The sequence below is a fragment of the Macrotis lagotis genome, chromosome X (genome assembly GCF_037893015.1).
Source record: "Macrotis lagotis isolate mMagLag1 chromosome X, bilby.v1.9.chrom.fasta, whole genome shotgun sequence".
Classification (NCBI taxonomy): Eukaryota; Metazoa; Chordata; class Mammalia; order Peramelemorphia; family Peramelidae; genus Macrotis; species Macrotis lagotis.
The window spans coordinates 503,990,171-504,003,689 of NC_133666.1; the positions used below are offsets into that span (position 1 = coordinate 503,990,171).

Consider the following 13,519-nt stretch of genomic DNA (forward strand, 5'->3'; position numbering starts at 1 on the left):
GAGAGAAACAAAATCAGGAGATAGAGTGAGATCAAAACCAAAAGATCCCTAAGTTTAGAAGACAAGTCTTGCTGTCAGACTTGTGGTGAATGTACATTTATTCTACTGGCACAGAATTAGGGAGGACATGAAAAATCTTGTTCATATAATAACTATTTGACAGTGAAATTATGATTTTTTGACTGTTTTGCTAGTGAGTAAAAATGATACTGAGGCAAGTTTTCTCCAAGAAAAGATATTTTCATAGCAGTGATGCACGTATTGTTAGCAAAATGAGCCACTCTGGAACCATAATAAAAAATCATGATCAACTTATTAGTAACTAAGAAATTGGGTCAATGGATTCTCCCAATGGACTCCTAGTGAGATTGACAGGGACTCTTAAACCTTGATTTGACAGTTCATCATTTGAACCTGGCAAAGGTAAGACAATTTCAATTGGGAGGTGAGTTGGCCTTCAAATGTGGATGATCCCACTCCTCTCGGGCAATTAAGGAATGTTAATTGCTTGATGGGCATCAACCTCCTCTAGTAATCTTGCCTAAAAAAATAAAACCACCCCAATCAGGAAGTAGATTTCACCATCTGTCCCTCTCCTCCCCCTCCCCCAATCTGGAGTTGGAGCAAATGGGGAACAGGATATGTTACTGAGTAATATTGGTTATTCAGTAATACACCATAGTATTAATTTTCTTCATAATTTTGCCAGAACTCAGGACTCTTTATTTAGATTTTCCTCCTGCTTACAGAATCAGAAGGGTTCTAGGTCCAGCAAATAAAACACACTATGAGATACAAGCACAAAGGGTGGTTGCTTTTCTTTTTGATCTACTTCCAGGATTTATTTTCATTCCAATTCTATTTGCACAAATGACAGCACAGACCAAGCACACCAATTTAATCTTCACAGGAAGCTGGGGATGTCAGAGAGGCTTAGCATAAAAGGACAAACAGCCAATGATCAGGAAATACCTCCTCCAGGCCTGAGTAATAGCTAGATGGCCAGGAAGGCGGTCACTGTGGGCCAGATAAATCTCACGACAGGTAGGAAAGTTTTGCTTCTCAGAAACTGATTTATAAAGGTGAGAGCAATTCTTTGGATACCTTCCCTCCAAGGCTAGGACAATTGTCTTAAATTGCAAGGAAGAGACTTTTAACATCTCTCCCTACTCCATCCAGCTCATTACTAGTCTTGAACTTTTAGGGGAACAGTTACATAGGATCCACACAAATACTGTTAGAGGAGATTAGATACAATTTTACCAGCAGGGATTGATACACAAATACACTCAGAAAACAGCACCAAGGTCACCGACAATTAATTAGGGACTAACTTTTAAACCCAGACACAAGGCCAGTTCAGACTTCTGAATTTTCCCATCTTTGTTCACATCACAGTGACGGAGCAAAATTTCTCGAAACTTATCCAGGTCCACTCCACTGATGCTGGGCTAGAGAACAAGAAAATAAAAAGATCATCAGAAAAACTGAGAGGATCCACAGTAGCTTCAGGAATGCAAGTTGGAAATTGGACCCATCAGAATAAAAGAGCTAAGATGTGGCAGGAAGTTATACATTTGAGGGACTGCCCTGAACTGCTTCTGATGCAAACAGGTTCATTCCCAAGTGCATCCCTCCAGGGGATGGGTTTACATTCCCATACCATTTTCCAAACATTCCTAGAAGTTCTGCCTTACTAGCCATAGTCACATACCTTCAAATGGGAAGGGGTTGGGTGGGGGAGGTAGAAGGGGACTGGACACAGCCAGGTTGGTGATTATGAATTATGAATTCTGCCTGGGACAGGACTGGGAGAGCTGATTGATTACTTCCCTGTGGGAGGTTTTGTGCCTCTGGCAGCAAAACCAAAAAAGATTATTATCATTCTCTGAATGAATGAAAATTCAGTTCAAATATTAAGTTGTTTCAGTGAAAGAAGCAGAAATGATCCCAGGGGACATTTTTAGGGACCAAAATGCTATTATGATATTTTAGTAGCTAGGGAAATCTTTTAAACTCTGAAAAGCATTTGGTCAGGTTCCCTTTATGACAGAGATGGAGGAGAAAACAACGTCCTGTGGGAAGGCACATATATTAGGTTCCTGAAAGGGAGAGGATGAGGGCACTGGAATGGAACTGTGTTGTTCTGAAAGGGGAATTTGCCTACTTAATCATTTTTGAGGGTTGACTTTGCCTCTAGCAGTAGATGGAACACCAGCCCTGGAGTCAGGAGGACCTGAGTTCAAATCCAGCCTTAGACACCTAGCTGTGACCTTGGACAAGTCACTTAACCCCACTGCCTTAAAAAGGACTTGTAGATGTGATTGGGGAACCATGGTTAGAGATTTTTGAGAAAATAGGTAGAGTGGAAGAGATGCCATTTCCTGGAAATTGAGAAATAGAGTGATTTTTCAAATGGAAAAAAGGGTAGAGAGATTTCGAATTTTAGTTTGATTTTAATTCCTATAAGATTTTAGAATGTATTATTATATGGATTGCTGTCTGGACACTTAGAAAGGGAAGTGATAGATCATTATGATAAGAATAAATCATGCCCAACTAATCTTATTCCCTTTTTTGGGACAATATTAGTAGCCTGGTTGCTTAGAGAAAACTATGCTCTGGAACCAAATTTGACATTTTTGTATGATCCAGTATCTAAGAATGTTTTTTACATTTATAAATAATAATTATTTTAAAATATGATACTTTAAAACATAATACAATTAATATTTAGACAATTACTTTTTAAATAGAATATAAAATTATTTTAAAATGCAAAAACTATTCTTAGCTTACAGGCTATACAAAAATAGGCAGTAGACAAGATTTGGCCCTCTGGCCATAGATTGCCAACTCTTGACTTCATAGAATGCTATAGACAGTATAGATTTCAGTAAGATATTCAACAAATTTTCTAATTGTAACCTTGTTGAGAAGTTAAAGAGATAGTGACTGGATAATAGTATAAGCTGGTGGATTCAAGGCTGAAATGACCAGTCTGTGTCAACCTAGAGAGAGGGTGGAAATGGAAGTTTTGTTTTCTGTCTTGCTCTTCTGGGCATTTTTATCAACACCTTGGAGAAAAACAAATTTAGTCTTTTAGTTGTCTCTGACTCTACATGATTTCTTGGTCAAGACGTTGGAGTGGTTTGCCATTTTCTTCTCCAGTTCATTTTACAGACGAGAAAATTGAAGTAGATGGAATGAAAGGACTGTCCAAGGACACTAGTAAGTGTTTGAGGCTGGATTTGAACTCATTGAGACTTCCTGATTCCAAGCCCAGTGCTCTCTCCTCTGAGCCACCTAGTTGCCCAAAGACAAATATAGTATATAGCAAATCTAACAATGGCATGAAATTGAGAAGTATTGCCAAAAAAACAATAGGATAGAAATTCTAGAATCCACAAAGGTCCCAGAAGGGTGAATTAACAGGATGATGAGAAATGCAAAGACATTGCTATAATCTGAGGTTTGCTACAGAAGTAGCATTCAGAATAAGATGAACAGATCTATTATATTTTGTCATGGTCACATCACCTTTAACTGTCCCATTTTGGAAATCAGAGTTTAGGAAAGACACTGATAATCTAGCTTCAAGTCTATGCCATGTAGATATACTGGACCTGTTAAGCTAGAAAAATGAAGATTTGAGTTTCAAGCCTGGGATCTCTTTTAGTATTATTCTTATGTGACTTTGGGCATATAAATTGCTTCGTCAGCCTATTTTCTAATTTTTATGACGAAGAGTAATTAGATCATCTAGATGATATTTGTGTTTCCTCTCAGCTCTAATTCCATAGCTATGAAGAGCACACCCTGGCAATCTTTTGTCACTTGTTCTACAGGCCTTGAAGTTAGGTCAACAAGCAATGTTTTTTGACAGGGGTGGGAAGGAGAGGGAAGAATAGCCATAATTTTAATGACATTGATTTTCGGTGTTTCACTAGTTAGCCACTGGACTATCCTCTCCTCCTACCAAAATACCTCTTGATGAATTACAAACAGAACGAATATCAAATTTCTTTTATACTAGATGGGAAATTATCAGAGCCTTGATTTCTCTCCTAGAAATTACATGTATAGCTTAAGATTTCCCATACAACATTTGACAGGACAGACTGATAATCATCCTCTGACCCAGAGAGGTAGTCCTTGCTCAGCCCTGAAGCCAGGGTCATAATACTGATTGATATTATTGTTCCAGTGGGCACTGGTGAAGGATCTTGGTAAACCAACCCAGAAGTGGGTTTTCCTGTGATCCACCCCTCCTTATTCCAAGCTCCCTGAGTGAGATCCTACCCACTAACATGAATTATTTCCCCTTTCCCTGGAGAAAATAAATTATCAGTTAAGCAAATGAACTGTCCTCTATCTCCCCCACCAGTGAAATTTTTCTTAGAGCTCAATCTAGGAATCTTGGTTTGAAGCCCTCTCTGAATAAGAAAACTGAAGGATCAGATCTGAAGAGACCCAGAGGTGGGAGAGAGTTTTAAAGGGATTACGATACTTCACTTTTCCTTTGGGTTAGGGTCCCAAGCAACCTGGTCTAGAAACACAACTGTCCTCACTCCAGGGTTTCCCTAGAGTTGGAAACCAGCTTATTTTCATAGACCTCTCTCTTGTCCTTGCCCCTTGAGAGAAAGGACTCATGGTGAAAAAAAAGCAACACCTATCTTCCCAGAGGCTTCACCTTACCCATTGGGCCTTGATGGACAAAGGATAGTGCCAAGTCACCACAGAACAGGGTAGTCACTAGGTTCTGGTATAAATAGATAGACATATATATCTACATAAAAATATAGAAAGATGTCCATGGACTCTAGAAGACTTATCTGGGGACTCTGGGAAAAGTCTAACAGTCAGAAAAGTTTTTCTGTTCAATTGAGACCTAAAGTTTGGAAATAATTTCTATTCCTCAAGTTTGGGTTGAGACCAGAGGAAAAAAAAGGAGATGCTGTCAATTGATTGCTTGGTCTTATACCTGCTTCTGTGTGGTTCCTGGTTATTTCTTGGGATGGCATTAGCTGATGATGCTTGAGTCAGATACATGGAGAATATTTAGGAAACATCAGTTCCCTGAATAGAGGTCTGTAAGCACCTGACTTTGAAAATCAGATGGCCCCATGATCCCTTCCCAAGTTGTGGAGACAAACAACCCAAGGAGAAAATAAACTTGTCTATCTAGTTTGTTCTATTGGAAGGGAACTAATGCTCCAGTCTGGTGAGGCTTCCTATGGTGGAAGTTTAAAATATACATTTTTGACTATTGAATGTTCCATGGCAATCCAAGTTAGGCAAATAAAGAAATCTGTGTAGCAATCAGGCACCATTATCCAAATAGCTTTTCTGCATGAAAAGATGCCTGCTGAATTCTGATTTAGAGCACCATGTGAAAGATATGGGGGTGAGAAATGAAACTAAATGACTAGGTTTAGTGTGTATATATATATATATGTATATATATATATATACATATATATATATATATGAAACTGAGTAAAGTTAACATAATTTATTTAAAAATTGTTGTTTAAGGAGCAGCTAGGGCACCAGCCCTGGAATCAGGAGGACCTGAGTTCAAATCCAGCATCAGACAAGAATTGTGTATTGTGTGACCTTGGGCAAGTCACTTAACCCCATTGCCTTAAATAAAATTTAAAAAATTGTTGTTTGTAATAAAAAGTAATTAAAAAATTTATTTAAGGTAATGGGATTAAGTGACTTGCCCAAGGTCACCACAGCTAGGCAATTATTAAGTTCCTGAGGCTGTAATTACCTAGCTGTGTGGCCTTGGGCAAGCCACTTAACCCCATTTGCCTTGAAAAAACCTAAAAAAAAAAGTTTCTGAGGCTGGCTTTAAACTCAGGTCCTCCTGATTCCAGGGCAGGTGCTCTATCCACTGCACCACCTAGCTGCCCCCTAAAAAAAAAGTAATTTTTTGAAAAAGAAAGTTAAAAGTCAGTAAATCTAGTCATATTCCATAGAAACCAAAAAAAAAAAGTCCTTTCCATTCCCAACTCTGTTACTTCTCCCATTCCCACTCCATACCCCCTCTACCAATTATGTAGCAAAAGTAGAACCTGGGATACCCAAAGTAAAATCAATCTGTCATTTGTCACCGTGTCTCTTAGGCTGCCAGTGTCTATGGATTGCTAAGCAAACCCAACAGCTTCCCATATTTTGTGTTTACACTTCCCCAATAAAGGGAAAAGCTACAAATGAACATTTTAACTTCATTAGGGTAGGTAGTCAATCCAGTTTAATTTTGTTCCAATCTTAATTTCTGGATTTGTCTATCTAGGCAAGAGTCACTGGATAATTGCCATGTCTCAGTTTTACTTTGTTTTGGGGAGACATAACCTAATTTAAGACAACTGAGACCACTACAGTCTCTAAAAGATAAACAGTTATCACTTACAAGAGGTAAGGGAAGCCCTCAGATTACTAATGGAATACAAATAAGTATATCTTTTGGAGAGAATTAAATTCAGAAATGTGACTCAAATTCTCTTGAGTGCAAGGAAAGTATAACAGTCTCAAATCAAGAAATATGTTCAAACAGCATAGTATATCTATGATAAACTTGGCATTCTTTATACAGACTCCAGAAGCTCATATATTCCTTTACATTTAAATAACAGACAGTTTTAAAAAGAGGTGAAGGTAGAATTTAGGAAGATGCCTTTTGATTTTCATTTAAAATCAAATGGTGAACAGATAAATGTTTCTGGATATTCTTGCTTGCATAAATACTTAGAAGCATGTAATTCTGGCAAAAGCCCAGGATAAGAAAAATCTACTTAGCCTCATGAGATCACCTTGACAAGTTCCATCATATCTTTGACAAATCCATCCACTTCTGGGCCTTCCAAGGCTCCAGTCTTACTCTGAAAGAAAAAAAAAAAGTCCAAACAATTGAATGGAATCAGAAAACATAAGGGCAGATGGGCCAAGACAATAATATTTTCAGTATGCCAATAGATTCCAGGACTCTTCTTTTTTCTACTTTAGGATTTTTTGTGTAGAACACTGATACACCACATGAAAATGATTAAAGACTTAATTTCAAATAAATCTCTCCCAGCTAAATGGACATTGTTTATCCTGAGTGCTTGGCTTCTGCAGGCAGAGTTTGCATGAAATATGAATGAATGAAATTCATTGATTTATTTTTTTTCTTTCCACTTTCCAAATAGAAAAACTCAGGGCAGGAAGATTTGCCACACATTTATGTTCTTTGTCTTATGTCTCTCAAGAGTCATAATATCATGTTTTTGCTTAGAGAATGTCAAAACATATAATTAGAAACAGAAGTTCAAGAGAGATGGTACCAGAGGGGATACATTAGAATATTTCAGCACATCCTGAGCATAAACAATCTTCTTTCTTTTTGCCCAACATACATAGCCTATAAACACATTTTCTTTATTTAAGAGTTTGGAATTTATGGAAGGACATGTCCAAGAGTCACATAAGAGGAGAGCACACAGATGAGTTGCCATCTGCTCTGTTGGCAGAAAAATTCACATCAGTGAGTCACATAGTCACTAAAATATGTATGTATATATACCAAATGCAAATATACCCTAAGTTCTACCACAAAGTTCCTTTCATGAGAATTTTCAACTCTCTTCTTCAGTTTTTCTGAATAATGTCTCCCCAAATCTGCCATCCCTTCTATTAGTTTTTCACTCTCATCTCATTTCCCACCTATTTCCCTGTAGAGTAAGATACATTTTGTTACCCATAGTTATTTCCTCTTTAAGCCAATTCCAATGAGAGTAAGGTTCAAGCATGGTTTGCCAAAACCCATCTTCCCTTCCACTATAGGGTTTGTACTTCTATTATGTGAGATAACTCATTCTACCTCTCCCTATCCTCTTCTGCCAGTATATTCCCTTTTCTCACCCTTTAATATTTTTTAGATATCATCCCATTATTTAGTAAATTCACATTTTGGCCTTCTGTCTATGTATATTCCTTCTAACTATCCTTAAAGTTCTTAGGAATTACAAATATTATTTTCCCATGTAGGAATATAAACAGTTTAACCTTACTGAATCCTTTATATTTTCTCTTTACTGTTCACCTTTTTATGGTTCTCTTGAGTCTTGAATTTGAAAGTCAAATTGTCTATTTGATTCTGATCATTTGAAAAGCTTCTGTTTCATTAAATATTAATTTTTCTCTTGATGATCATATTCAATTTTGCTAGGTAGGTGATTCTTGGTTATGATCCTAATTTGTTTGAACCCTAGAATATTATTTTCCAAGTCATCCACTCATATAATGAAGAAGTTGCTAAATCTTGTGTTATCCTGACTTGTGTCTCACCAGTATTTGAATTGTTTCTTTTTGGTTATTTACAATATTTTCTCCTTGATCTGGGAGTTTTGGAATTTAACAAAAATATTCCTGGGAGTTTTAATTTTGAAATCTCTTTCAAGAGGTAATTGTTGAATTCTTTCTATTTCTATTTTTCCCTCTGGTTCTAGGAAATCAGTACAATTTTCTTTGAAAATTTCTTATTTTTTAGGTTTCTGCAAGGAAATAGGGTTAAGTGTCTTGCCCAAGGCCACACAGCTAGGTAATTATTAAGTGTCTGAGACCGGATTTGAACTCAGGTACTCCTGACTCCAGGGCTGATGTTCTATCCACTGCACCACCTAGCCATGATAATTTCTTGAAACATGATGTCTAGGTTCTTTTGAACATATAATACATGGTCTAATAATTTTTGAATTATCTCTTTTCTGTTTTCCAAGTCAGTTGTTTTTCCAATGAGATATTTATTATTTTCTTCTTTTTTTTCATCTTTTGATTTTGTTTTATTATTTCTTGATGTCTCATGGAGTCATTGGTTTCCACTTGCCCAGGTCTAATATTTAAGGAATTATTTTTTTTCAGTGAGCTTTTGTACCTTTTTTTCCCATTTGTTCAATTCTGTTTTGTAAAGAGTGCTCTTCAGTGGATTTTTGGGTCTCTTCTACCATTTGTTCTATCCTGTTTTTCAGATTTGCTTTTTTTTTCTTGTTTTTTGTTTTTGTTTTGTTTTTGTTTGGTTCCCCTTTATGAAGTTAAATTGTGAATTTTGGTTGAACAAAAAGTGAAGAATTCACCAACCAATGCGCTAAGAATATTTATTTCCTTTAGAGTAATGCACTGAATTTCCTATTGAAACTCTTCCCTGGGGGAGGAAGTAGAAAGTTTCTTATATAAGATTCATTATGGCCAAGTGCCTTAATTGGGAAATAGGGCACAAACAAAGATGATTAAATTCATCAGTTCTTTGCACATGTTGCCTTCATCATTCCCACTAAAAAAAGTTGACCCAATTTCATTAGGGGTTTGGAATGAAGATCTCTTCTTTTGCAACTGCTTCCTCCTGGAAGGGGGGACATAGAGCTGTCTCTGCTTAGTAGGTCTCATTTAAGGGGGAGATGAAGTGCAGTTGGCCTCCTCACTCTAGGGTTGCTATTATCTATTCAGTTGCTAATTGAAGATGTACTGCTTGTAACTAAAGGAGACAAATCTTACAAAGAGATTAAGCAGATTGGAACCAAAAATGATCTAAAGAATAATTTCTGAGGAATAAATAATCACTAGGGTTCATGCATTTTTCACAACACTATTTTCAAATCTTTGAAAGTCTACCTGTAGAATATCCTACAGATTCTGGAGACTCCTTTTTTCATGATTTTCTTGCGTCATTCTAATTTCTTTTCCCAATTTTTCTTCTGCTTCTCTTACATGAATATTGAAAATAAATTTTTGAATTCTTCCAGGGATTCTTATTGGAGCTGAAACTAATTCACATTTATCTTTGAAGTTTTGGGAGTAGGTATTTTGACTTAGTGGTCTTCTTCTGAGTTTGTGTTTTGATCTTCCCTGTCACCATAGCAAATTTCTGTAGTCAGGTACTTTTTTGTTGTTGCTCATTTTCCCAACCTCTTTCTTGATTTTTAATTTTATGTCTAAGTTGACCTCTGTTCTTGGGGTTGAGAGGCACTATCCTAAGTTTCAGGTTTTTTTGTGTTCCTTTTTATAAAGCTAGTTCTAGGGGGGCTGTAAGTTTTCAGTTCTTCTAAGGTGATAAGATCTAAGAAGAAGCATGGTCACTACTTTCCATGACTGTGCTCTGCTCTGTGAACAACCAAATCATTCTTTTCTTCCCTGGAATTGTAATCACAGCCCTTGCACCCATGTACAAAGCTTTGGTGTGCTAGTGCTTCTCCTCGTCCTGGAACTTTAATGCAAAACTGTGTTTGGGCAATGCAATAGAGTCTTATCCCCAGGATAAGACAATAACAAGGGTCCCTTGTTGTTATCTTTGACCAGTTGTCTGACCTACTTTTCATCTAGGGGCTGAGAGCTCTGGAAGCTGCTGTTTCCAGTTCAGTCATTCTCAGAGCCTACTGCAGGCTTATAGATTAGATTGCTACTGGCTGCCTGGTGCAGAGGCACAGGGCCTCACTTAGCCAGGTTTTGCTTTGCTAGGGATGATCTGTGTTATACCCTCAACCCAATGAGACAGAGTTTTCTTGGGCAGGAAATTGTTTCACTCTACTTTTGTTGGTTTTGCCACTCCAGAATTTGTTTTGAGGTGTTGTTATATTTTTTTTTATTATGAGGTTGTTTTGAGGGGGGGGGGAGGAGGACCAAAAAAAAAGTTTATTTACATTTTACTGTGATAAGCAAAAACTAAGGGAGAGATTAGTAGTAGCCACAGCAGCAGTAGCAGCAACAGCAGTTGCCATGAGGGAATAAGTAGGAAGGAAAGGTATAGAGACAACAGAGATTTTGCTTGGGGGACCACACTTCCCAAGAGTGTACTAGTCTCCCAAAGGAAGATGAGTTGAGTTGTTATATTAAAGTTATTCAAAGGGAAATTTGGGAGATTTTGGACCAGTTCCTTCCTGCCTTTACTCTGCCATCTGGTTCTGTCCCTTCTCAGTTTCTCAATTCCTAATTCTAATAGCATAATACTTTCCAAATGCATCCACATTATTTACCATTTTCTTTACCATATTCTTTACCATTTTCCTTACCATATTCTTTACCATTTTCCAATATGAGGGTCATAGATTTAGAGCTAAAAGCAATGGCAGAAAGAATTCAGATTCTGGAAAAGAGGGACCATAATTCATATAACATTTACTTACTTGTCCAAGTTACTTAGCCTTCCTGGGTCTCATCTAAAATTTAGAGGTTGGGCAATATGGCCTCTGAGGTCCTGTCCAGCTTTAACTCTACAATCTTTTCTATGATCTCTTCATCTTAGAGATGAGCCAAGTTTATCCCAGACAATTGAAGTGACTTGTCTAGTGTCACACAGGTGGGATGCAGATCCAGGTACTATTGTTCCAAATGCAGGATATCTTCATGATACCCCACTGTCTTGAAATGTTAGGATTGTTTCTTCCAAGTCCTTTTCATCATTCTCTGTGTCTTCCTCATTACATTGTACTTCTTCAATCTCAAGAAGGCTAAATCCCTTAGATTTAGTAGTCGCTTTAGTAATTGTTATTTTCTCCCTCAGTTCAGGGTCCAAATCATAGCAGTGAAGATCCTTTGTTGTTGTCTCAGGGCATACTCCTTATTCCCACCAATGAAAAAAATGTGATTCAGTGAGGTTAAGTTACTTTCCTAAATTCACACAGACATTAAATTATAGATATATGATTTAAACCCAGGACCCAAGATAACGAATTCAACTTCTTTTTTTTTTTAAACAAGGCAGTGGGGTTAAGTTATTTGCCCAAGGTCATACAACCAGGTAATAATTAAGTGTCTGAGGTCAGGTCTGAACTCAGGTCCTCCTGACTCCAGGGCTGGTGCTCTATCCACTGTGCCCCTTAACTACCCTGGGGAAATATGTCTTAACAAGTTCCTATATGCCTTCTTTTTCCCTTGATCTTGTCTTAAAATGTCTCCTATCTCAATCACCCACTTCCTTTTTGGAATTCATAAAAATCACGAGTCAGAAGTCAGTTAGAGCTCAGCAATGTGTTGGTTATACATTATATGAGGTTTCAGTTGCATGTATTTTATTCAATATCATATAACTTTTCTTCTTCCTCTGGGAACCTGTAATTTAAATGGTGTGGAGAATCCTTGGTGAGGAAATTTCACCAATTCAGATCAACAGATTCTTAGCAACTTAAAGTCTTAGTGAGTACTCTGGGACACTAAAATTTGGATGATTTGTCCAGTCACATATAGTATATATCAGAGATGAGACTTGAACTTAGGTCTTCTTGACTGAGGCCAGCTCTCAATCCATTTCACCAAGCTGTTTCTCTAAGTAGTCATTATAATTACAAAATAATACATTTTCTCATTTTCCTGAGTTCCTGAGGCAATTTAAACTAAGTTAATTCAAAAATTTCAAAACTGATGATTTTTTCTTTTTCCTTTAGAGTTTGGAAAAACTCAGTTTTAGAAAATACGCTTATAGACTGTCATTTTTAGTTTATTCTCCCCAATGGCAGTTGGCATGGAGTTGTGGATAAAACTTAATGGAAAAAAAAATCTTTCAGTCAGAATTTCCTGTGTACCCAAAAGTAGGAGCTAGAATGATGTTCAATTGAATGGCTATACAATTTTCCAACCTCTAAACTCCAAAAATTAAAAGAGGATTAAACTAAGACTCTAATTCAAGAGTCTCAAAAGTGTAACACAAAGAACAAGGTACTTACAACATCATAATGGGCAAAGATTTTCTCAAAATCCCTCTTTCTTTCTTCAGTACTACAAGCCTGGGAGGGAGGGAAATTTCATCAGGGACAATTCAAGATGTCCAAAATAGAACTCATCTCTCCCCTAGCCCAAAAATCTGCTCTTCTGAACTTTCCTTGGCTTCTAGGCTAGTAATCTTACTGTCATCCTCAATTCCTCACTACCACCCCACAAGTTGAATTCACTGGTAAATCTTGTTTCTACTTTCACAATATCTCTCATGCATATTCCCTTTTCTTTGCACCCTCATCACCTCTCACCTGAACTATTCTAAACCTGTCTCCCCACCTTTAGTCTCTTCCCACTCCAATCTACCCTCCACTTAGGGGATTTTTCTAAAATGCAGTTCTAGTCTTATCACCCTCCCATCTCCCCCCCCCCATGCTCTCATACACACACACTCACTCACTCTACAAAGGTTCCATGGTTCTCTATTATCTTCAGGAACAAATAGCAACTCCTCTGTCTGGCATTTAAAGTTCTCCATAAAGTTTTGTGGGAAATCTGGGACACTATTGGTGGAGCTGTGAACTCATACAACCTTTCTGGAGAGCAATTTGGAACTACACCCAAGGGGCAACAAAAATGTGCATACCCTTTGATCCAGTAATACCATTACTGGGTTTATACCCTGAAGAGATGATGAAAAAGGGTAAAAACATCACTTATACAAAAAATATTCATAGCAGCCCTGTTTGTGGTGGCAAAGAATTGGAGATCAAGTAAATGTCCTTCAATTGGGGAATGGCTTGGCAAATTGTGGTATATGTATGCCATG

At 37.3% G+C, this 13,519-nt stretch overlaps 1 protein-coding gene across 1 annotated transcript in view; it reads right to left on the reverse strand.

Moving 5' to 3' along the window:
- Positions 1 to 1,322: 1,322 nt before the first annotated feature.
- Positions 1,323 to 13,519, reverse strand: part of SCGN (secretagogin, EF-hand calcium binding protein) — a 68,063-nt gene continuing 55,866 nt past the window's right edge. The window contains exons 9-11 of the mRNA XM_074206848.1: positions 12,702 to 12,761; positions 6,822 to 6,890; positions 1,323 to 1,451 (exon numbers count right to left, since the gene is read on the reverse strand). Coding sequence (XP_074062949.1) covers positions 1,323 to 1,451; positions 6,822 to 6,890; positions 12,702 to 12,761 — 258 coding nt within the window. The remainder of the gene's footprint in view (positions 1,452 to 6,821; positions 6,891 to 12,701; positions 12,762 to 13,519) is intronic.